General features: G+C 43.8%; 1 protein-coding gene across 5 annotated transcripts in view; it reads left to right on the top strand.

The window, feature by feature from the left end:
• LOC147608263 (uncharacterized) overlaps positions 1-16,693 on the top strand; it is a 133,647-nt gene extending 116,954 nt beyond the window's left edge. Inside the window, exons 10-12 of one of the 5 annotated variants that reach the window (XR_015264428.1) lie at positions 13,762-13,832; positions 13,934-14,498; positions 14,976-15,123. Coding sequence is in view for 1 of the 5 variants with exons in the window: in XM_086788879.1 (XP_086645005.1) it covers positions 14,976-15,231; positions 15,977-16,300 (580 nt within the window). In the remaining 4 variants the exon portion in view is untranslated. Of the gene's footprint in view, positions 1-13,761; positions 14,499-14,975; positions 15,232-15,976 lie in introns of those variants that run through there. The other 4 variants (XR_015264429.1, XR_015264427.1, XM_086788879.1 and 1 more) reach the window with 4 other exon arrangements.
• The last annotated feature ends 5,471 nt before the right edge of the window (positions 16,694-22,164 follow it).

Consider the following 22,164-nt stretch of genomic DNA (forward strand, 5'->3'; position numbering starts at 1 on the left):
GCTCCTCAGCACTCAACTTGCCACCTGTCTTGCCTGCCTCCGCTTTCTGGTCTGGAGTAAGCTTAGACGCATTGTCCGATTTCTTGGAGCTAGAGGCTCCCGGGCTCTGTCCTGGGGAGGACCCCATCTGGTTCTGGCTTTTGCCCCCCGAGGCGTTAGCCTTGGGAGAAGCCGGCTGGGAAGTCTTGGGCTTGCCACCATTGTGTTTCATTTCTGCACTCTGCGCAAGCGAGAGTGCATCCTCAAAGGTGGCTGGCCTAAACATACGCACCTCCCATTGGATTTGCGTGTCCAGGCCATACAAAAACTGCCCTTTCTTGTCCGTATCAGATAAGCCTAATTGCAGACACAAGGTCGAAATTTTATTGGCAAACTGAAGGACTGGTTGCGCGTTCTGACGCGCTCCCCTGAACTCGTCTTCGAGTCGCTCAAGGTAGTGGGGCGGTAGAAACCGCTGCTGGCTTCCGGAGGCTAAAAACCAACCGTCCTTCGAGGGACAGGAGTCACTCCGAAAGGGGTAGTCCACCGGCGTCTAAAAACCAACCACACGAGCGAAAAAAATTTCTAGTTTTCTTTGCTGAATCTTTGTCCTTGAAGTAGGCTCTGATACCACTGTAATATGCGGAAGCTTCGGAGAAGGATCGGTACTTCAAAACTCAGAAATCAGCACTCTTTTCACGACGGAATTAACGCACAAACTGAAAGGAGATGTGCAAAAAATAGAGAGAGAAGGGGGAGATGGAGAGGACACAGTATTGGGTCCCAATTACCCTCTGTAGGGCCCCCACCACGGATGGTGTATTTGCTTTATTAGAATGATGTAAATCTGAAAACAAATACAGAAACTTGACCTTTTCTTGGCTGGAAAATCCTGCCCTTGACCTTCAGTCTTTCACCCCTTTGCGTTAGCAACTTCTTGGCTGTCTTGGCCCTTGTTTGCTTGATGCACTTGGTGAATTATGAGATGCCTTCATTGTTTCTTGGCTGGAGTATTTATACTCCCCCTTTCATCCGGTCGGCCAGCTTTATAAAGCCTCACGACCATGTCCTTAGAAGTAAAATGTTTTCACATTATGCAATATTGTGCTTTCACACTAGGCAGCCTGCTGGCCACTCTGTGCATGCCTGCTAGGACAGTGTCAGGCTGCTGGGCACTCTGCGCATGGGTGTGGGACTGCCCCCTACACCTGGCCGACCTGCTGGGTAGGGTTCTTAGCCCTGTCGGCTGCCTGTCCAGAAGCACTAGGGCTGGCCGACAGCCCTTCCAGCCCATGCCATGGCTGGTGGGCACAGCCTGGGCCCTCCTGGCCCCTTGGGGGGTGGTTCTACATCTCCCCCATGCCCACACTAAGAGTGCAAACCTTCGCACTGGGGTAGCCTTATGGGCTGGCCCCATCTCTACGTGCAAACCTACATGCCCACAGAGGTGTGGCATCCAGTTGCAAACTAGATACACAGAACATCTGACATCATTCTAGAGGGAGACTCACAGCGCGGACTGGCACTGTTTCATGTGCAGGACAATGCACACCTGACCTTGGACTCATGTGCAGGACAATGCACACCTGACCTCGGACGACTGAGATGGATCCCTGGCTGACTTGTCCCGGACTGGGCTCACATGGGACTAGTTCACCATCCCAGGTCCTGCACCTTCTGTACAGAAATGTCTACGTGGCATCCAAGTGCGGGATGCACGTGACATTTAAAGAGGGAGAGAAAGCGTTTCTACTCATCTCTAGACGTCTAGTACGCTTCGTGCCGGTAAATCCATGAAGTTGTCACCTAAATTTTATGGACCGTGATATATTCGTCATGCTATGGATCCAATGGTAAAACACACTTAGTGCGTTCTTTTAAAGAGAGAGAGAAAGCGTTTCTACTCATCTCTAGACGTCTAGGACGCTTCGTGCCGGTAAATCCATGAAGTTGTCACCTAAATTTTATGGACCGTGGATGATCTTGAAATGAGTTGGAGATGTGACTTATAAGTTCGACTTTGGACTTACCACAAGACTGTTGTTCCACTGAGTATTGATTGAATCGTTATCTCCATTGGTAAGATTTCTTTGCAGGAACAACATCAGGAAGATTATGGACCAGAGAAGATCTTGGAACAAAGAGCAAGATTACAAAATCGTATTCTTTGAGAATTCCTTTTAAAATGAAAAGGACATCCCCCTTGTCAAATCCAACTTGGAAACAGTCTCAACTTTGTAAGCATTACTCTGAGCTTGTCACGGAGGATAATGATTCCTAGAAGAGGGAGAGAATGTTACAACTACTTCGATTACACGTCGGCAAAGCATGGAACATGCGTGCAAAGCGTGGGAACCAATGGTGCATTTGTAAGGAAAATCTTGCTGAAGGATCAAGTGATAGAAGGCGTTCTTTCATGAGAAAGTCATGCTTATAACTGGTGCGTGAGTCTAAGAAAGGTTGGGAAGTTGCCTAAAACTTGGGAAGGATTTCAGGAAGCCCTTTCTTTCTAGAGAACGAGTAAGATAGGGCATAGACAGCTTGGGATGAACATGAAATGAGGGACCCCTTAAATCGAATCATTCTCACTTACAAAGAAGTGACCTCAAGTTGAAAAGCATAGATGAAAAAGTAAGGCAATTCAGTAATCTGTCTGTGTGGACTCCCTGCCAGTTGGGCGTCTGCTCCTGATAATGGACTCTCTGGGGCTACGGATCTCCAGGAGATAAAAACCCAAGCATCGCTAATCACAATAGTCCATGACTCTAGCCAGTGGTCCAAATCCCTCTCTGAAAAGGCAATGGTAGCGCCCTCGAATCTTATAATATGCTGTGCAACGACAGATGTAGTGCTCCTCCGTCTCTGACTCTATCCAACAAATCTGACAAATCCTGTCCCCTGGAGGTTCAAAAGGTCAAAATGACCTATGAGACCAAAAGGTTACATCATATCCATGAGGTACATCATCCTGGGTACAAAGAGAGAGAGAGAGAAAGAAAGAAAGAAAGATTTTATTAACGTCTTCCAAAAGACCAAACTCGGCCTATGAGACAAATCGGAGTACCTGTATGGGGTATCCTCTGTCATCCCAACAAAATGAAAAAGTATTGAACTAAAAAGCTGAATCTGGGTGTGCAATAAGTACAATGAGTGGTGAAGGGGATGGAGCTCTACTACTAGGAGAGTGCAAAGCTATATGCATGGAGCATACAATCATGATATGCAACCTAGCTAGTTCCATCCTGTACCATACTGGGGGTATAAAATGGTATACATCAGTGAAGGGGGTGTCCACAGCTCCCTGAAGAACATGCCTGGGTGTGCTCTGAAGCGAGCCAGTCGCTCCGCACCCTCTCTGTGAAACTAAGCTCTGATCTCTGTCATCTCTTTCCGGTATAGGCGTGGTGTCCGAAAGCCAGGTGTCCTCTGTCTCCTGCGGGCTCTAAGTGTCTCTGCTCTCTGGAGAGTAATTCCCTGCCGTGTAGGGGCTGGGAGGGGGATGAATCTCTGAAAAAATGTAGTAATCTGTGTCTGTCGCCCCCCCTCTGGAGCTGTCTGAGCCTGTAATAATGAGAGAGAGAGAGAGAGGCACCCATGTCTTTTGCTCAACCATGGTCTAGAAGCGAGACAAGGAGCCTGGTCTGTGAGAGTTGTTGCTCCAAGGACGCTCACTCACAGAGCAGGCTAGGCAGCATAGGCCATACTAGGTAGACCTAGCTAGACAAGCAAGAGGAAAGCATGTTGCATGCAAAGACACGTGTTGGAAAAATAGCAAGAAAAAACTCATTTCTAAACATAAAAACAAACACACCGGCTACCATCGTTGTTTCATTGACATGTATGCCGACGTGGCCATTCCCCTCACCTACCTAGTCAAGCCCACCACCATCTTTGAGTGGTCCGATCCTGCCTCTACTGCATTCTCATATCTTAAAAAGCGACTGACGGAAGTCCCCATTCTCATCCTACCCGATTGGACGATCATTTTCCATGTCCATATAGATGCCAATCTCACTGCTCTTGGCGCGGTTCTTACTCAGCCTAGTGAGAAATACAAGATGGACAGACCTATCTATTATGCCAGCTGCCTTCTCACACCCGCGGAACAGAACTACACCACTACTGAGAAGGAAGGTTTAGCTATTGTGTATGCTTGCCAGAAGTTTCGCCACCATTTCTTGGGCTCCCACTTCATCGTCATCTCAGACCACCATGCTCTAAATTATCTTCTCAATAAAGCACAAGTGGCTGGTCGGGTGTGGCGGTGGTTGCTGCTCTTCCAAGAATTTGACTTTGAGACCCTTCTCCGATCGGGCAAACAAAATCTCATGGCGACCCACCTTTCCTGCATCAAGACAGGGGAGCCTACAACAACAAGTATTGAGAATGACCTTCCTGACAGTGTTTTTTTCAAAGTTGATGCTGCTCCGGACTGGTACGGGGATATCCTTTCCTTGCTTTCCACATGACAATTTCTGGTGGGTGCCAGCCCCAAGGACAAGCGCCGGCTTCTGGTCAAAAGCCTTCCTTCCAAATCATAGTTGGCCAACTCTACAAGGCTGGTCACGATGGTGTTTTATACAGGTGTGTCAGTCCTCATGAAGTACCACATCTGGTCGAAGATGCACACTCCAACCCTGGTGGCGGTCACTATCCGGATTACATTGATGGAAAGAGTGCAGAGCACTGATTACATTATGCTGAGTGGAATGATGAAAAGAGTGCAGACAAAAATAATGTCATAAAAAGATGGTATATACAAGTGAAAATGTCCATCATGAAATAGTGTATCTAAATACTGCCAAATGTAGTGTTAGGTGCGCCAAAAGAAGTGCTAGCGCCAGCTGATGAAGAAGTGGAAAGACTGGTTAGAAGGAACTGGAGAGGGCGGAGAGATGCTCGGATGGTATCCAACTCGATAGCTTGGGATCGTAAAGAGACCAGCTCCCAATTTTGTTGCTCCACGAGATCACGTAATCCGACCACCTCATCAGTGCTGTGGGAAGAGAAGAGCGGAGGTGGGTGAGCTCGGACTCTGTATCCTGTAGGCGCTGCTCTACTGTGGAGACCTGAGCCTAGAGACTGCAGATGGTATTCGCAATGTGGCGGGTGCGATCCCGTTGACGGCAGCGATCACTAGATAGCTCAGAAATATAGTTGGTGAGATATGTCGAGTAGATGCGAAGATCTGCCGAGAGGTTGTTGAGGCCCTGAACGATACGATGAGCTGGACGAGGATGTGGCACTAAGAGCTGCTCTTGGGGGTTGGGAAATTGGAGGCATGGAAGATCGCCCACAGAAATGTCTGGAGCACTGTATGAGAATGGGGAATTAGGAAGCTCGATGTGCTCCATGTCCTTCTCTCAATCAACATGGAATATCACCTCATGCGGGGCTCCGAGAGTGGGAGCACGCAGTGATGACCCTCCAGAGGCGAGGTGACGGCAGTAGGGATGGTGGCAGTCACCATCGGGTGTGTCGCCCTGGCAGCTGAAGGAGCAGGAGATATGGAGAAGGGGAAATCCCCCTATGTAGAAGATGGTGTGGTGGAGAGGGTGGAAGCGGTTGCTGGCGAAGATGGGATGGTGGAGAGGGTGGAAACAGCTGCTGGTGAAGATGGGATGGTGGAGAGAGTGGAAACAGCTGCTAGTGAAGATGAAGAAATAGCCGAGGGCAAGGGTAGTGTGCGGTGGGATGATATAGGGCTGCTTATAGTGGGGTTAGGTGGAATGGGTGGCAGAGTGGGGGAGGTAGTGCGGCGGCGAGAGGATGGAGGGAGATCATGCAACACTCTAGGCCGGATGTTCGATGCAAAAGGGGTGGTCTGACGAGGTTGGCACGGTGGGGGAGAGTCTTGGGATGCTGCTGTAGAAGATATGTGAGAAAACAACAAAAGGCCAGCTGCGAGATGCAAAAGGGGTGGACTGACGAGGTTGGCGCAGTGGGAGAGAGGGAAGAGGCATGGGTGGCTGCTGTAGAAGATATGTGAGAAAACAGCAGAAGGCCAAGTGAAGGAGGTGGCGTCAGGGCGTGCTGAGTTGGGTATGAAAACGACAGCAACGAAGGCGGAGGGACTCGTATAACAGATGATGGAATGGAAAAGCGTGACCCGTGCATAAATAGTAGAAGGCCTCGGTGTGATGGATGGAGAGGAATGGCAGTGGAGCAGTGGGGATTTCACGGATTAGAAAAAAATAGTGACATAAAACATAGAGGTGGATAGTGCGGGAACTGGGGAGTGAAGGGGTGGGAGCTAGCAAGGCAATGGTGGTGGCGGAAAGCTTGACTGAGGAAATATCCAAGATGCGAGTGTCGGAGTGGCAGTGAAAAACCAAATGTTCGGGAGGCCCAAGGAGTTGTGCAATGTAAGCGCAGGTGAGGCGCTGTCCATTAGGCAGTAGTGGAAAGGTATTGAGAAATGAGGCGCAGAGGGATGCATCAAGGGTAGGCAAGGGTGGGAGAGAAGCGAGACCCTGCAAACCCAAAGTGGCGAGCTGGGTGGGGGTAAATAGTTGGGTAAACTCTGGGTGGAAATGGGAGAAGAAGAGGGAAGGCCAGTCCATAGGAGTGGTTCACATGGGATAACCTGGCCAGCCTCATCCACAACTCCGCGATAATTTTTCATCAAGAAAGCACGCCATCCATGCATGCCACTCCTTTGTTGCCAACTGAGTCGAGTATGTGACCATCCATATGCCTTCATCTGGTTACCGGAAGAAACCTAGCTTATTCGTATTTCCACCACATAGTGTGACCCTCGCCCCCAATGGCCTATCATTTGCTGCTTCCAATACTTGTATGTGGAGACCTTTGAAGTCAGGTGAAGAAAAGGAAGCAGATTAATGTCATCACTTCCCAGCTATCATACACAAGCATAACAAGAATTTATGCTATAGATATTTACAAAATGTCAAAATGCAAGGTGCATAACACACATCCTAGCAAGCCACAACTCACACACCCGAGGTAGTCCTTTTGAGCTAGGTTGGGCATTTCCTTGCTCCTAAAACATATATACATGATTTTTTTTAATTTTATTTTTGAGCCTGACAACGGCACCGACTGACACTCCACCACGTCTCCAGAGATAGGAGATTCCACCAAAGGCTACGCTACCACCCAAGGCATCCACCAAAGATAGGAGATGCCACCGACTCGACCTCGGGCATATATGGCCCTCGTCCCATCTTGGAGGACATCCTTATTTAGCAGGCCTATCTCACTTGGAGAACATCCTCATGCTCATACTTGTACCACTTTGTACCTATTTTGTACACCTTGTTCTATCATCAGCTGGAGCTATGTCGTCCTCTTCAATGTGACCTCCGCTAAGTGTGCACGGTACAATGAAGGACATGTATCAGTGTTCTCTGAGTAGTGCAAGTGTTTTCGTTCCTTCTAGAGTCTCATCTCTCCTTGTGTTGTGTTCCACTGCATAGTGTCTGTTGTGTTACGCCGTGAGCATCGAGGACTCCGAACATACTGTCTAGAGAAGAGCCACCACTTAGTGTGCTGGGCAGCCAGCCCTGCTACAATCTTGAGTGGGATCCAGGAGAGTGGGAGTGTATTGATGCCTTCGATCCATTGAAAAGCCTTTCCTTTTTCAGTTTCACAGTTTGGAATGCCAGGCTTCTCCTCACTCGACAAATGCATAGGATCCCTACTCTCAGGCCTCATTGGGAGAGTTATGATATGTCTCGCAGATATTGGCATATTCTTCGGCATTCATAGAGAAGGAGCAGATCTCTCATTTCTTTTGGCTACTTTTATGTGGTGGTCTTCCCACCAATCAGTGGAGATCGGTTTTCGGTGTAGCACCTATTTGCCTAAGATATGCGGCAGATTCTGAGAGTGTACAGCATTGTTTATGGGGATGCAACATTGCACAGCATATTTGGGGTTTTGCCCAACTTATGGGCAAATTGAGTGGCTGCACCATGCATGTGACTTGGGGGACAGTTGCTTGGCTTTCCTAGTCTTGTCTGCAGCTTTTCTTTTTTTTATATAGTGAAGATGTATTTTTATTAATAATAAGAAAAGAGTACATATAAACTGTGGGATAGTCTTCTCGAACAATCAAGAGAAGAACTACCCACAAAAACTGGTCAATCCAAAATCCTCTTAGTGAGTAGTTTCATTGCAACTGACTCCAGTCTGTTTATACTCACCAGACTAGCAATGTTAGCTTTCACTAAACAAATAACTTTCTTAGGATCTACACTTTGCATGCCATCATTAACAAAGACCAGAGTGTTCCTCGTAGACCATATCTCCCGCAGGCATGTAAATCTTGCAAATCCAAAAAGGCTATTACTCTCCTCTGTTGGACCAATCTTTTTACCCAAAACCCAATGGGACCATGTACATTGCAGCCCAAAAATGTTCCCCCCCCATTTAGAGAGCTATGTCCAAAAGGATCTTAACGCCGAGCAATCCCAAAAGGCATGCTTGAAATCCTTGATGGCTGTTTTGCATCTTGGGCATATCTCTGAGGCCATATTTCTTATCATCAGTTTACAGCCTAACGGAAGAGCCCCAACCATGATTCTCCACAAAAAAGGTCCGAGCATGTGTTGGCAGTTTGGATCCCCAAATCATTTGTATCTAGATTCCCAGCATTTGTCCGGCCAAGCTACTTTCCATATTGTATTGAAATGTTTAAAATCTCTCTTCTCTTGCATTAACATCTGATAAAACTTGGCAGTTGATTCCCGACTAAGGGGAAGTCCATCTGTCCACCCCCAATCTTTGATCCACCTTTCCGTAAGCTTAGAAGTATTGATAGTTAGCGTCTTGAGCTTACCAATAATTACATGCAGATGATTCTTATCAAATCTTGAGAGACCATACATGATAGATAGCTGATCCTCATCTCTCCACCCTAGATGAGGACCATCCCAGAAATTCTCAAATCTGCTTATCCCTTTGTTGTTGAGTCTTTTGCTCACTTTGGGCTCAATGAGGGCTAATGGGGGGGGAAAAACTAGGGACCACCAAACATTATACATGAATAATGAATTTCCCGTGATTCTGGGAGATCCCTACCATTGAATGAGGGGAATGATCCTCTTCCATTTCTTAATCAAAAATTCAGCAAGGGGCATATTTTTAAAGACAAGAGGAGCATGGGAAAAGATCTTATTAATCCACGAGAGTCCCCTCCATTTGTCTTGCCAACTCACAATCATAGTCAGAGAAAGCTCTTTAAGCATCCTAGTCCAAGGTTGACTCTACTGTAGAAAGCAGGTCAACATTTTTGGCATTCTCGCCATTGCATGTGTTTCCATGTCTAGGATGCCAATTCCCCCATCCTTCTTGGGTTTACACGCCTTCTGCCATGCCAAGAAGGAACATGGTCTCTTGCCCTGCTTATTCTTCCATAGAAAAGCTTTAGCATAGCTTAAAGCTCTCTTCCAAAAAGGCATGCTGTAAAATCTATACAAGGAGTGAAGAAGTGAAAGCATGCCAACAACACCATGTTTACTATTACTACCCTTGAATGAAAGGGAAGAAATACGTTGTCCCAAGCTCTAAATTTGGCTATGAATTTGTCCATAAGCCAATCCGCTATGTCTTTACCTGAAACATCCACTCCCATGGGGCATCCCAAATGTCTAAAGATCTGGCCTTTGATGTAACCAGATGGGGCATCCCCATCTGGTTACATCAAAGGATTCATCCTTGGTTAAACTGATTAACCTTGACTTGTGAATGTTACATTCGCAGCCAGAAGCATCTGCAAAGACTTGTACAATTGCCAAAGCCTTTCTAACGTTATCATTGGATGCATCCAAGAAGAGAAGTGAGTCATCAGCAAAGCATTGAATCACCATCTGCAGTTCATCATTCACTTGTAAACCTTTTATTTGATTTTCAGCAGCTTCCAACTCAAGAGCTAGAATCAAAGGATGAGAAATTATAGCAAATAACAATGGAGCAAGAGGGCAGTCCTGTATGACCGACCTTTTAAGGTTGAATGAGCCAACCACAAAGCCATTGAGCATAAAACTTGACTTAGCACCAAAGCTGAGCACATAAATAATGTTTGAGATCAAGGGTCCAAAACCCAACTTGGCAAGCACTCTGCTAAGAAATGACCAATGGACTCTGTCATATGCTTTCTCTAGGTAGCATGATGCATTTTTGCTTCTTCTTCTCTGCCAGCTCTTTCCCTAATAGGGCTGCATATATGTTGTCCATTATGGATCTCCCCTTAATAAAGCCATGTTGTCTGGGGGAAATCACCTTTTGTAATAATGGAGTCATTCTCGTTGCCACAACTTTAGCTATGATTTTATACAAGACTATAAGCATGGTGATTGGCCTTCAATGTGAAAAACATTCGCAGGCCACCTGTTTAGGAATCAGTTTGATTAGCCCTTCCTTCACACTACTCTCCAATTGTTGATGCTTGAAGGCCTTATTCACAATGAAGGTGACTGGAACCTTGAGATATGACCAAAACTCGAGGAAAAACTCCACAGTAAGGCCATCCCAGCCAGGGGATTTATCCTTCCCCATTACTTTCAAAGCATTCAAGCATTCATCTTCCTGGATGTTCCTCTCAATCCATTTGGCTTGGTCCAGCTTGACTGCCTGAGGGATAATGTCCAGAAGCCAATTTTCAGCACGGAATCTTTCCGTGGACTCATCCTCATTCAGGCTTAGAGTATCCCCTAGGAATGCGGTCCAGGCCGCAGCCAAATCCTTGGGGTCTGAGATCATTTTACCATTGCTATCTCTAGCCTTGGAGATGTATTCTCTATCCCTCTTCTCTTTGAGAGCTTTGAAGAAGAATTTCGAAGGGGTTTGAGCTTGACCAAAGTTCAGCTTTCTTGACAATAATCTCCCTTTTTGAGCTCTCCTGTTTTCTATCTCCTCCCACATACTTTTACATTTGATAAAATCTCTCAACTCTGCTTGTGACAAGGGTCTGGACTGTCTAATCAAAATCAAAGCATCCCATTCCTCCTGCAGTGCTTCTTGTTCTTTTCTCCTCTTTGCTGCCATGTCCTTTTCCACTTTTCTGATTAAGCATTGCATCTCTCCCACAAATTTCACCCATGCTTGGGCATCGTGATAAGCCCTTACTTCCAACCTTGCAATTAGAGCTCTAGTTCCATCCACAAAGGCATCTTCCTTGATGAGAGAATTATTTACAAAGAGTTCCTTCTTATGAAAAGGCAATCTATCCTCAACCTAGCAATTATTGCTCTCCCAAACCCTCCTCAAGGGAAAGTGATCAGAAGAAGTGGTTGCGTGGTCAACCCATGCCTTAAAGATGTGAGGGATCCATTTTGCATCCTTGTTGAAATAAACTCTGTCAATCCTAGAAGAGCTAGAAATATACTGCAAGCTGAAATATGTATGTCCCGGTGTAAAACTCCAATCCCCAAGGTCCCAAGCATCCACCACCTCTTTTGCATAATTAGCTCTTCCCATTTGGTTTTCTCCGAACCTATAACTACATGTCTGACCACCATGTTAAAGTCCCCAGCCATGATCCATGCTTTCTGATTATCAAGACCACAAATCCATTCCCACATCTCCTTTCTTTCTTTAGATGAGTGTGCTCCGTACACATTAATCAGCCAGAATTGTTCATCTCCCTTGGACACTTCAATAACCAAGATTCTGCCCGAGGGATGGCTAGCTATCATTGTGGGGTTCCATGAATTATGTACCACTGTCATCACCCCAGTGTAACCATACTCCAACCCCCCGTAAAAATCTTCATTCTCTTGAGTCTCTGCTTCCTCTTAGCTTTCTTACCATAGAGTTTATGCTCCTGCAACATACAAGCATCCAACCCCCATTCATTTATGTGATCCCAAAATGCATCCCACTTATGTCTAGCATTCAATCCTTTAACATTCCAAGATCATCCTGAAAGTCCCATACACTTTATTGTGGCTGAGAGTCCAATACTCTCTCCTTTCCCTCCTCAGAATCTCTCAGGACCTCCGTGCTATGCAGAACCTTTCCTGACATGTGAACATCAAGATTTGAGGGCATGTCCTGCATATCAGACTCCTCCTGACCAAGGATTTCAAATGCATTCCTCACATATATAGGGGAGGGAGAGTCGGTTCTGTTTTTTATACTTCCCATGTTGAAGATCTCATGCCATCTATCTTCTTGACTCTCTTGGACCATTTCCTCTAAGCGGGGCTGAAACTTATCCACCATCTTTGCTTTGCCTTTCTGTTCTCCTATCTTGCCAATATCCTTGCTGGATGATGGAACCTCAGAGGTAAGCAAAGAGGTCTTTCTTCTCCTGTAGTACGTTTGCTCTAATGTCGGAGATTGTGCTGTTTTATGTTGATCAGAGTTTTTCCTTTCCTTGTTCATTTGTCCTTGCTCTGGGGTTAAGTGCTTGCTTTGCCCAGCATGTACTTGTCTAGCCTGCACTTGCCCAGCTTGTAATTGTTCTTTTGCTTTCATGCAGTCCTTGGCAAAATGACCAAATTTCCCACAATGGAAACAAGCCCCTGCAAATGAACCAAATTGTAAGCTAATTCTTAACTTACCATATTGACCTAGGTTTATATTCATTTCTGAGGGGGTGGGAACCTCTGTATCCCAAGTAATGCAAACCTTGTTTGAGCCCTTTCCAAGGGATGGATTAGAGGGAACAAACAAGGGTCTTCCAAGAGCTTTCGCAAAATCTCCAATAGAGGGCCATAGCCAAGGTGGAAGGTCCACAAATTCCACCCAGACTGGACAAACATGGATAAAGCTTTTCATAAAAAACAGCGGGGCCTTGGCAAGCACCTTGGGAACCCAAGTGGGATCAGCTAGAAGGACATTGAAGTACCCTTTTTTCAAATAGAAGATCTCTCTAACCACGGGTGCTTGTAGAATCTCCTTTTCTAGCCAGCCCTTAATCTCATGTCTGGAAAGAACCTTCCCTGTACAGTATAACATTAATCCACAAGAGGCAAAGAGTGCTACTTGCTTGTCCACAAATTCAGAAGAAACTGAGACCTCTACTGAATTTGGAGAAGATTCTCCTCTCTTTCCCTCTACGTGTTGAACTTCTGCAAGCCTTTTTCTTGTAGAGATTGATACATTCTCTTCTTAGCCCACTCAATACTTTGACAAGCCATGGCAGTCCAAGAGAATCCATAAAGATTTATTAACTCCATTCACCTTATTAATGGCCTGTTTGACCCCCAGCAAAGGCATCTCGTCCTGGACATCAACCCATTCCTTCATTTGCATATCTTCATCAATTACTGGAGATGGCATTAGGCCAGTCATTACAGGTACCTTTCCCACTTCTGTCAGATTGCGCTGCACGCTTGCAGGTAGAGGAAGAGGTGATTTTCCCCCATGGCCAGGCGAACTTACCTCATCTTGACTGTGTGACCTAACCGGCTCATGATCAGGCGAACTTTCCCTCTCTCAGTTGTGCGAGCTTCCTCCATCTCGTCTGTTCTCTTCTTCACGGCTGCAAAAGATGTCAAGATCCTCATCACTGGATAGCCCAGCTTCAGACCGACTCTTCTCTTGGGGTACCTGTAGAGGGCTAGGGTGCCCATTAGTGTAAATGGGGAAAGTGAGGAAGAGACGGGTGTGCGAGTTATCCCATAAGTCAAAGGGCTTGTAATGCCTTGGTGCGTTTTGTATAATAGGGGATTTCTCCACTCTTGAAGGCAATAAAATATTTTTCATCATGTTTGCTCCATTTCGTGTTCTAGCTATAGGCATTTAGATCTGCTATGCAAGGAGATGGGTCTTTAGTGTGCCGAGACCAAGGCTACTACTATCTGTCATCAGCACGCTGAGGATTGGGTCACACCGGGCTTCGCAGCGATGTGGCGTCTTTGCAAATAGCTCTTTCTTTTCTGGTGAGTTCTTGGCTTCTACGGAGAGAGATCTTTTGACGGCTAGAGCAGGACTTACTGAAGTGGATGCTGAATTGGCATGCTTCCATGCTTCTTCTGTGCAGCAGGAGCTCCCTATGCTCCAGAGTCCGAGCTCAAGCGACAGAATTGGTGTCTCTCCATCAGACCCCAGTATGCTTTGGGTAGACTCGTTGTTCTGGCCTCTACAACACATCTGGAGTCCCTCCATGACTGCAACCACACAAGGATTCCCATCTACAGGGCCTAGCAGCTCGACTGCATGGGCTAGTCTTATGATTTTAGCATTCAGTTTCTCGGTTTTTTTTTTTGGCATTTCCTATTAGTGTTTTCAGTTTATGTTTTGCATGGCCTTTGGTGACTATTCTCCATCTCCTATTTGCCAACCTCTCCGCCTGGTGGACAACCTGTATTTTGTGGCAAAACTGTGGCAAAATCGGCATTTCGGGAGACATCTGGAAAAGTGGCATTCCCATCGACATTTTTGGACGACCAAGGCAATCAAAATTTGGAGCACTTATGCGGTCACCGCCAGACTTGACACCCATAAAGACCAAGAGCAATGGCTACCTACCAGACGGCTTCCTTTGACACTTTGGCAGTCACCACCAATGCAGCAACTTGCACGCTACCACTTGGATGATCTGAAAGGTTACACCATCTCTGATGTACAAAAGTCACCCTTGGGACTTTCAGGACTGGTTGTTGATTATTAGTGTTTTGTGGTGGTGGTGTTGTGCGAGGGTGGGGGTGGGGTTGGTGGATGTGATGGGCTACATACGAGTAGTACATCAGTGTTTACTTGTTGCTAAGAGTTCCTTTTTCCTTTCAATAATTTGAGATATTTAAGGGGCTACTTTCCATGTTTTAAAGCTATTCTTGTTGGATAGTTCTTCTTATTTAATAAATCTTTATTTTTCCTTTTTGATAGTTGGAATTAGAAGCGTTATTTTACCAAGGTCAATAAGGCCTCCAAGCATTTCATCAAATGTAATGTTTGGAGGTCTTATTGACATCATGCAATTCCTTTGTCCGGTATCTTTACTAGTCCTCTCAAGTGTTAGTTCCTGTCTCTTTAAAACACATTTTTTCAATTTAACCAATTTATCCTCCCATTGTTTGATATAGGAACTGGCTGAAATTTTTTGCTCCAGCCCTGCTACTGACAACTGCAGCCCTTGTATTCACATTGCATAATTTGAAACCGCAAGGAAGGCTAGGAGATAAATTTGGAAGAGTTACTATCAGGGAACAGCCTCCTTCAAACACTCTGCAGAAGATTATATCTTTAAAGGAGGCTCTAGCAGAGGTGGAGATTCAAATTCAAAAAGTCAATATAGCACTCTTAAAGCTTCGCAGTCTTGCTCTAGCTGGGCATCCTCAGGTCTGCTCTCTGACTTTTACCATCTCCCTTTCTCCTGTTTTCGAGATTTGAAGGATATCCTTGTGCACGATAATACTTGATTTTTCTCTCATATATGTACAATATAGAACCCTTTTGTTTTGTTGGGGCTTGGCTGGAAATTTGAAAGGTACACTACTCACGCACACTAGGTGCCATGGCTTGCACAGGGGGAGATTTGAACCCATCACATAGGGACACTCAAACTTCTTCCTTACCACTGCACTAGCTTGCTTAAAATATAGAACCATTTTTTGTCAAAATGCATTTGTTCTTTCGTGTGTGTAGGTGGTGCATTTTGGGCCTTGTTCTCTTTTGGGTTTAATGATGTTGTTCTCTTTTGTATTATTCACCAAGAAATAGAATGATTAAGAGTGACTCAGTGATGTGCAAAGCTTGCCAGAGAGCTTTCCCAGAAGTATAAGAAGAAATGTCAGATTTTTGCTGGACAGTCGATAACTAACTAAAGATTGAACTTGCAATTGAAACTGATTTTAAAAGTAATAATTGTGGGCTAATGAGCCAATTTTAGCACTGGTTTTTAGGTAGGGCCTTTACACACAATCCCACCGTCCATGTACAATGGCCGGCCATGATGCACCGCCTTTCAGGGTGGGGAACTAATCTGTAAAGCGCCTTAAAAGCATGCTGGACTCTTTGTAGGAAGAGCACATTAGTTGTGTAAACTAACTTCTTCAACCCAAACTTGTGATTTGCCAATACGCAGGGAAAAAATATGGTTGCTTTTGCATTGCTGGGGGCAGCTTTAATCCTTCTGTTTGTGCCATTCCGGTATGTGTGTGCCTTTGTGCTCTTTGATCAGTTCACTTGTGAGTTGGAATTTCGAAGAGAGATGGTGCTCAAGTTGGCAAGGCAGTTGAATGATTGGTGGGAAACAATACCGGCCGCACCGGTTGTTGTTCTTCCTTATGAGGGCCATCAGCACAGAGAAGCAGGCAACACAGTGTCTGAGGTCGATGAGGCCTTGCCTCCCACAAAAGGTGAGGCCATTGCAGAAGCGGTAAGGGAATGGTTTGCAGAGAGCTTCTGAAGGGAATCCTGCATCATGGATGATTCTCCCTCTGGCATGAAGAAGGCTCATGTCTTGGTCAATATATAAAAAAAGATCACAAGTATTTTTGGAAGGAAGAGGGGATTTTGGAAGAAAGATACTTGATACACAACGCTTCATTTAGGGCAACACTAGAACAAGAGCTCTCATAAGAAAAATGAGGTCATACTTTGGCCTTCTTCAAGGGACCTCACCCTCTCTCTCTCTCTCTCTCTCTCTCTCTCTCTCAATTCTTATTAGCAAGAGTTCAAAACTAGAATGCTTGGCAGCTCAATCTGTATGTTTGTAACACTTTTTAGAACTTAATGTGAACTTGTTGGAAAGTTATCTTATTGACCTTGATTATAGCTAAGCTAGATTGTTTTTGGAGAATTAGTTTTTGATAAAGTTGGTATCAAAAGTGTACATGTTCAAATTTGAAAAGTAATTGTCATGAACAAGGCTGATGCTTTGATCATTGAATATGAAAGAGTCATCTCATAGACTCCTTGTACATGTATATGCTCGTTGGTAGAGTTAACTGTTCTGACTATGGCTACACTTATTGAGTACATGTGTGCGTGAGAGGGAAACAAAACTTTACGCAAGGTTTACTGAGGTGGCACAAGTCTTCCTTTAAAACTATAATCTCAGAGAAACCTTACACTCTCTCCTTTAGCAGAGTACTTTCAATAATGAAAGTAAAAGATATTGAATCAACTATTATTGCCTCAATTGTGTGAAAAACATCACGGCTTCTATGTGATTGCAACATTCCAAAACTGCCTCCATAGGTATTTAAAAAAACGTGAGGAAAATTCTTGTGGAAATGAAAAATTCCTCCAACTATGCCAATTAAGGTTCAGAGTGCTTTCAAGGTGATGCTTGGTTTTATTCTCATGCCAATTCATGTCTTAAGATCATTCCATTTGACAATGATTGGCTTGCATTTGAGTTTAAATGAGAAATAAGTTCAAATGATGTCAGAAGACCTCCGAATTTGTTCAAGAATAAGGCCGTAGCATCTTATAAAATGAAGGTGAGCTGAAGTTTAAGGTCACTAGACCTTAAGTATGCTCCAAGGCCTTCCAATGAGATTGTAGGTTCTTCAAAAGGGTATATATATCAAGTTTGGAATCTAATTTATTTGAGACCTGTCATGTAAATTAACGAACTTGTTACAAAATATCCTTCAAACTACGAACGAATACATACAAAGGGGATTTTTTCAAAATAACGTTTATTTGAAATAGAGGAGAGAGGTGGTTTATCACATATTAGTTTGGCAGATGCTCTGATCATTGAATATGAAAGAATCATCTCATAGACTTCTTGCACATGTATATGTTCACCAATATCAGTTGTTGGTAAAGTTAGCCATTGTGAAGATGTCTTATTGAGTACATGTGTACATGGGGGATCAACATAAAAAGGTATAAGCAAGGTTTGGTGAGCTGCATAAGTCTTCCTTTAAAACTATAATCTTAGAGAAACCTTCTATTCAAAGTTTAGTGAGGTGGCATAAGTCTTCCTTTAAAACTATAATCTTAGAGAGAAACCTTCTATTCTCTTGTTTTGTAGAGCATTATAATCTTAGAGAAACCTTCCATTCTCTTGTTTTGTAGAGCATTTTCAATAATGAAAATAAAAGTTGCTGAATCATTATCAGAGCTACTAAAACTGTTTTGGCCAGAGTTGAACCAAGTTCCCCTTCTATGTATCATACATAGAGGGATTTTCTAAGAAGGAAGAAATGCTATCAATTGGAGACTTCAATGCAAGAACGACAGAAAGACAAAGATGCTAGACTTTCAAGAGCATTCATCCATACTCCCCAAGGAAGGTGATGCCACATGAAGTAGACATGAGTGGATGCTCAACAGCGGAAGGGGTTAACAACCCATGTTGTATAGAAAACACGACTTGATTGAGGTGACATGGTTTACTCAAAAAGATAGTTATACCTTGAGAAGTTATATTAGACCTTATATAAGATCAAAAGGATCATCCTCAAGATTGTCTTAATCATATTACAAGGTGCAACATCCTAAGATTATGCTAGATCAAGATGAAGGTCTTGGATCATAAATCATCCTAGATCTCAAGATAATAAAAATCTAAGATAATATAGGAGACAAGGCCTGAGATGAACTAAGAGCTAGGATGATCTAAGATCAAAGAACTAAGATAATATAGGAGCCAAGGCCTAAGATGAACTAAGAGCTAGGATGATCTAAGATCAAAGAACTAAGATAATATAGGAGCCAAGATCTAAGATGAACTAAGAGCTAGGATGATCTGAGATCAAAGAATCAAGATGTAAGGTTATGAATTTCAATTGGATAAATAGATTATATCTTTTTAGAACGAAAATAGAAAAGTTTATAACCTAAGATGTAAAAAAGTTTATGACCTAAGATATAATGTTATGGATTTCGATTAGATTAATAGATTATTGTCTTTTTAAAATTGAGACGTTATACTTTGCTTGCATTCCAATTCCTTGTCATGTCATAGGCTTAAATGCCTTCTATTTATTAAGGTTCAAAGTGTTTTCAAGATGATGCTTGTTTTGATTCTCATGCCAATTCATGTCTTAAGATCATCCCATCTATAACAATGATTGGCTTGTGTTTGAGTTTAAATAAGGTCATAAGACCTCAAATAAGTTCAAAGGATGTCATAGGACCTCCAAATTTGTCAAAGAATAAGGCCCTAGCCTCTTATAAAATTAAGGGTAGCTTGCATTGGAGGTCACAGGACCTAAAGTATGCTCCAAGGCCTTCGAATGAAATTGTAGGTTCTTCAAAACATTATATATGTTAAGTTTGGAATCTAATTCATTTGAGACCTATCATGTAAAGTAACTAAGTTGTTAAAAAATATCCTTCAAACTACATATGTATACATACAAAGGGGACTTTCAAAAAATCTTTAATTTAATTACAAGAGAGAGATGGTTTATCACATGTTCACAGACTCTTTATAATTCAAATAAAAATCCCTAAAGAAGGGAGAGATCTTCTTTGCCGATATTCGTGGATGGGGTGTCTCCTCCATCCATCTCCTTATCCACCCTGAATTCAGGACATATATGTAACTATAATAGAATACAACTTGCATTTACACACAGAACTTATTTCAAGAGAGATGGAGAATAAAAATGAATTATTGTTTTTAAACCAAATTACAAGCTCATAGCATTTGTCCACCCATTCGCTCCGACAAAGAACTTTGATGATTGTTGAAGTTAAGAGCTTACCTTAGCCTTGCCGAAGCTATATCATTGGGCCTTGCCTTAGAGCTACAATTGCAACTTCCCTATGTGGGTGCGCTAGCTTGTCTGTCATGTTCTCACTATGTTCCTTTCCCATAAGAAGAAGGGAGAGATCTCAATGCTTAGATTGAGGCAACACGTGATGGTCCTTTGTGATGGTTCTCTCTCACAAAAGGTGGGGAATGAAGGGAAAGCTAATGCAAGAAGACAACCTACACAACCAATCCTATCTAGCAAGTATCCATCAAACATGTAATATTCAATAGCATACATGTGCAAGAAGAGGAAAAAGAAGAGATCTCGCAAGTAAACTATTGCAAGGGAATGATTATGTATTGCTTATTGGCAAAAACGATTTATATACAAATGACTAGTTTTCACACCAGACCAGTCAAACTTAAAATGGTTTGGTCTCTATTACTAGTCTAAAATAAGTATGTACACAGAGTCCTTAGACTTTCCCCATTTTACATTAAGGACAAGGTAAGACCGCTTGATATGTTCCAGCACCATCTTATAAAAGATGAGCGCATGTTCGAGCAGGTAAGATAACAAAGTGTCTTATGGTGGATCGAGCAACGAATGAAACCATGTTAACATATGGAGTGGTTGTTAACATACCCCCTACCTAATGGTAACCACATCCTTGCGTCATTCAAGTCAATGGTAAAGTTGCTCTCGGGGTGGAAAAGTACGAATGGTTCATGATATGTAATGTGAGATTAAGTGATATGGTTTGGGACCAATCCGCAAATAGCCAGGGATGTAGAGCATTTTGGTGAGAAGCTTTGGATAGCCCTAGTGCAAGTATGTACACGAAGTCTTGATGCAAGTATGTACACAAAGTCCTTAGATTAACATTAAGATCCCCTTTATAAATTCCAGTGCCGTCTTATGAAAGATAAGTGCATGTTCAAGCGGGGAAGATGGCAAATCGCCTTTACAATAGGTCAGGCGAGTGAAACCATGTTAACTTATGGAATGGTTAACATAGCCTCCTTCCTAATGTTGAGATCGCATCCTTGCGTCATGCAAGTAACCTAATCAGTGTGGTAAAGTTTCCACTAGGGTGGAAATGTGTGGATATGGTCCATGATATGCGATAAATTTGGCATGCAAGGTTAAGTAGTATGGTTCGGGATCGATCTGCAAAAGCAGTGCCAAATGCATAGCATAAAGGTGAGAAGCTTTAGGTAGCCTTGGAGAGGTAGGCAACTTGGAGAGGTAGCCTTGGAGAGGTAGGCAACTTGCCGAGGTGGCATGACAGGTATAGGCAATGTAGAAGTTATTCATGTGAGGCCTGCTTCTATTGTGGAATGGTTGGGACCCTTAAAAATTTGGTAGTTGGTAGAAGCAATCTGCACCCTATGATTGGCAGAATAAGCACCATGACCACCACCATGGAATGATTTGTACGTGTAGATGGTGGTCTAGATCTTCTTGGCGCAACATGATATTATAACCCGAGCTCATAGTGTGATGCCTAGAGATTGGGCTTCTTTGTGGTGAATACATCAGCAACAACCAGGGCTAGGTTTTATTGGTGTTGAATTGGAGTCGAAGAAGCAAAGGTTACGTGCATTGAAGCAGCTCATTGGAGGTATGTGCAAGGTCAAGGTTTCTCCAAGCGATGGGTGTGATGCCTAGAGATTAGGCTTCTTTGTGTCGAATACGTTGATGGCTAGGGCGAGGTTTTGTTGGTGTTGAATTGAAGTCAAAGTACTGGTTGCGTACACTTAAGCTCATTGGAGGTACATGTAAGGTCAAGGGTTCTCCAAGTGATGGGTCTTACCATGGGCTACTATGGGCTTGCGCCTGTCATGGTCCCTCTATCTAGAGATGTACCTGGAGGGTTAACATTGATGAGGCTAGTTGTAGGTGCATGTGTTTGTGTGTGCCGTGAGATGTGGTATTTGAAAAAAACATGCGATGCCCATAGTGAAATATGCGGATGGCGTGCATGGAAATGGACGAAAGGTTTTCCCGTGTGTCTGTACTTCTCTAAGTTAAAGATTTATCTTCCATGGACGAAAGGTTTTCCCGTGTGTCTGTACTTCTCTAAGTTAAAGATTTCTCCAATTCAACTGCTTTTTCCAACTCTCTTTGTCCTATCCTTTCACAGATGGTAGTCAACTTTGCTCGCAGCTGCAATGGAGCTAGGTGAACTCTGCTGCGACTCAAGGGATTTGGCGTTTAGCGAGCATTGGGGATAGAGGTAATGTGGATCAATGGGTGGTGGGGCCGAAGAAGATACCACAGAAGGTTCTTTTTGCTTATTTGAGGAAGGTCCAAGTGATGGGTCGTATTATGGGATAAGCTTGTGCCGCCTGCCCCCATGGTCCCCCCATCGAGAAATGTACCTGGACAGCCATGGATGATGAGACTAAATGCAAGTGCTTGAGATATCGGTGCCTATTGATGTGTCTACTACATGCAAAGCATGTGTGTATATTGGTAGCGTGCATGGGCATTATTGGGAAAGGTGGGCCCGTATAGAACCTCCTTTCAGTGAAAACTCCAACACACCGCTTTCTTCAATACTTATTTGTTTACTTTCTTCGATACTTATTTGTTTACTTTCTTCGAC

This window comes from Cibotium barometz, chromosome 53, assembly GCF_041138505.1.
Source record: "Cibotium barometz isolate CiBa-2024 chromosome 53, ASM4113850v1, whole genome shotgun sequence".
NCBI lineage: Eukaryota > Viridiplantae > Streptophyta > Polypodiopsida > Cyatheales > Cibotiaceae > Cibotium > Cibotium barometz.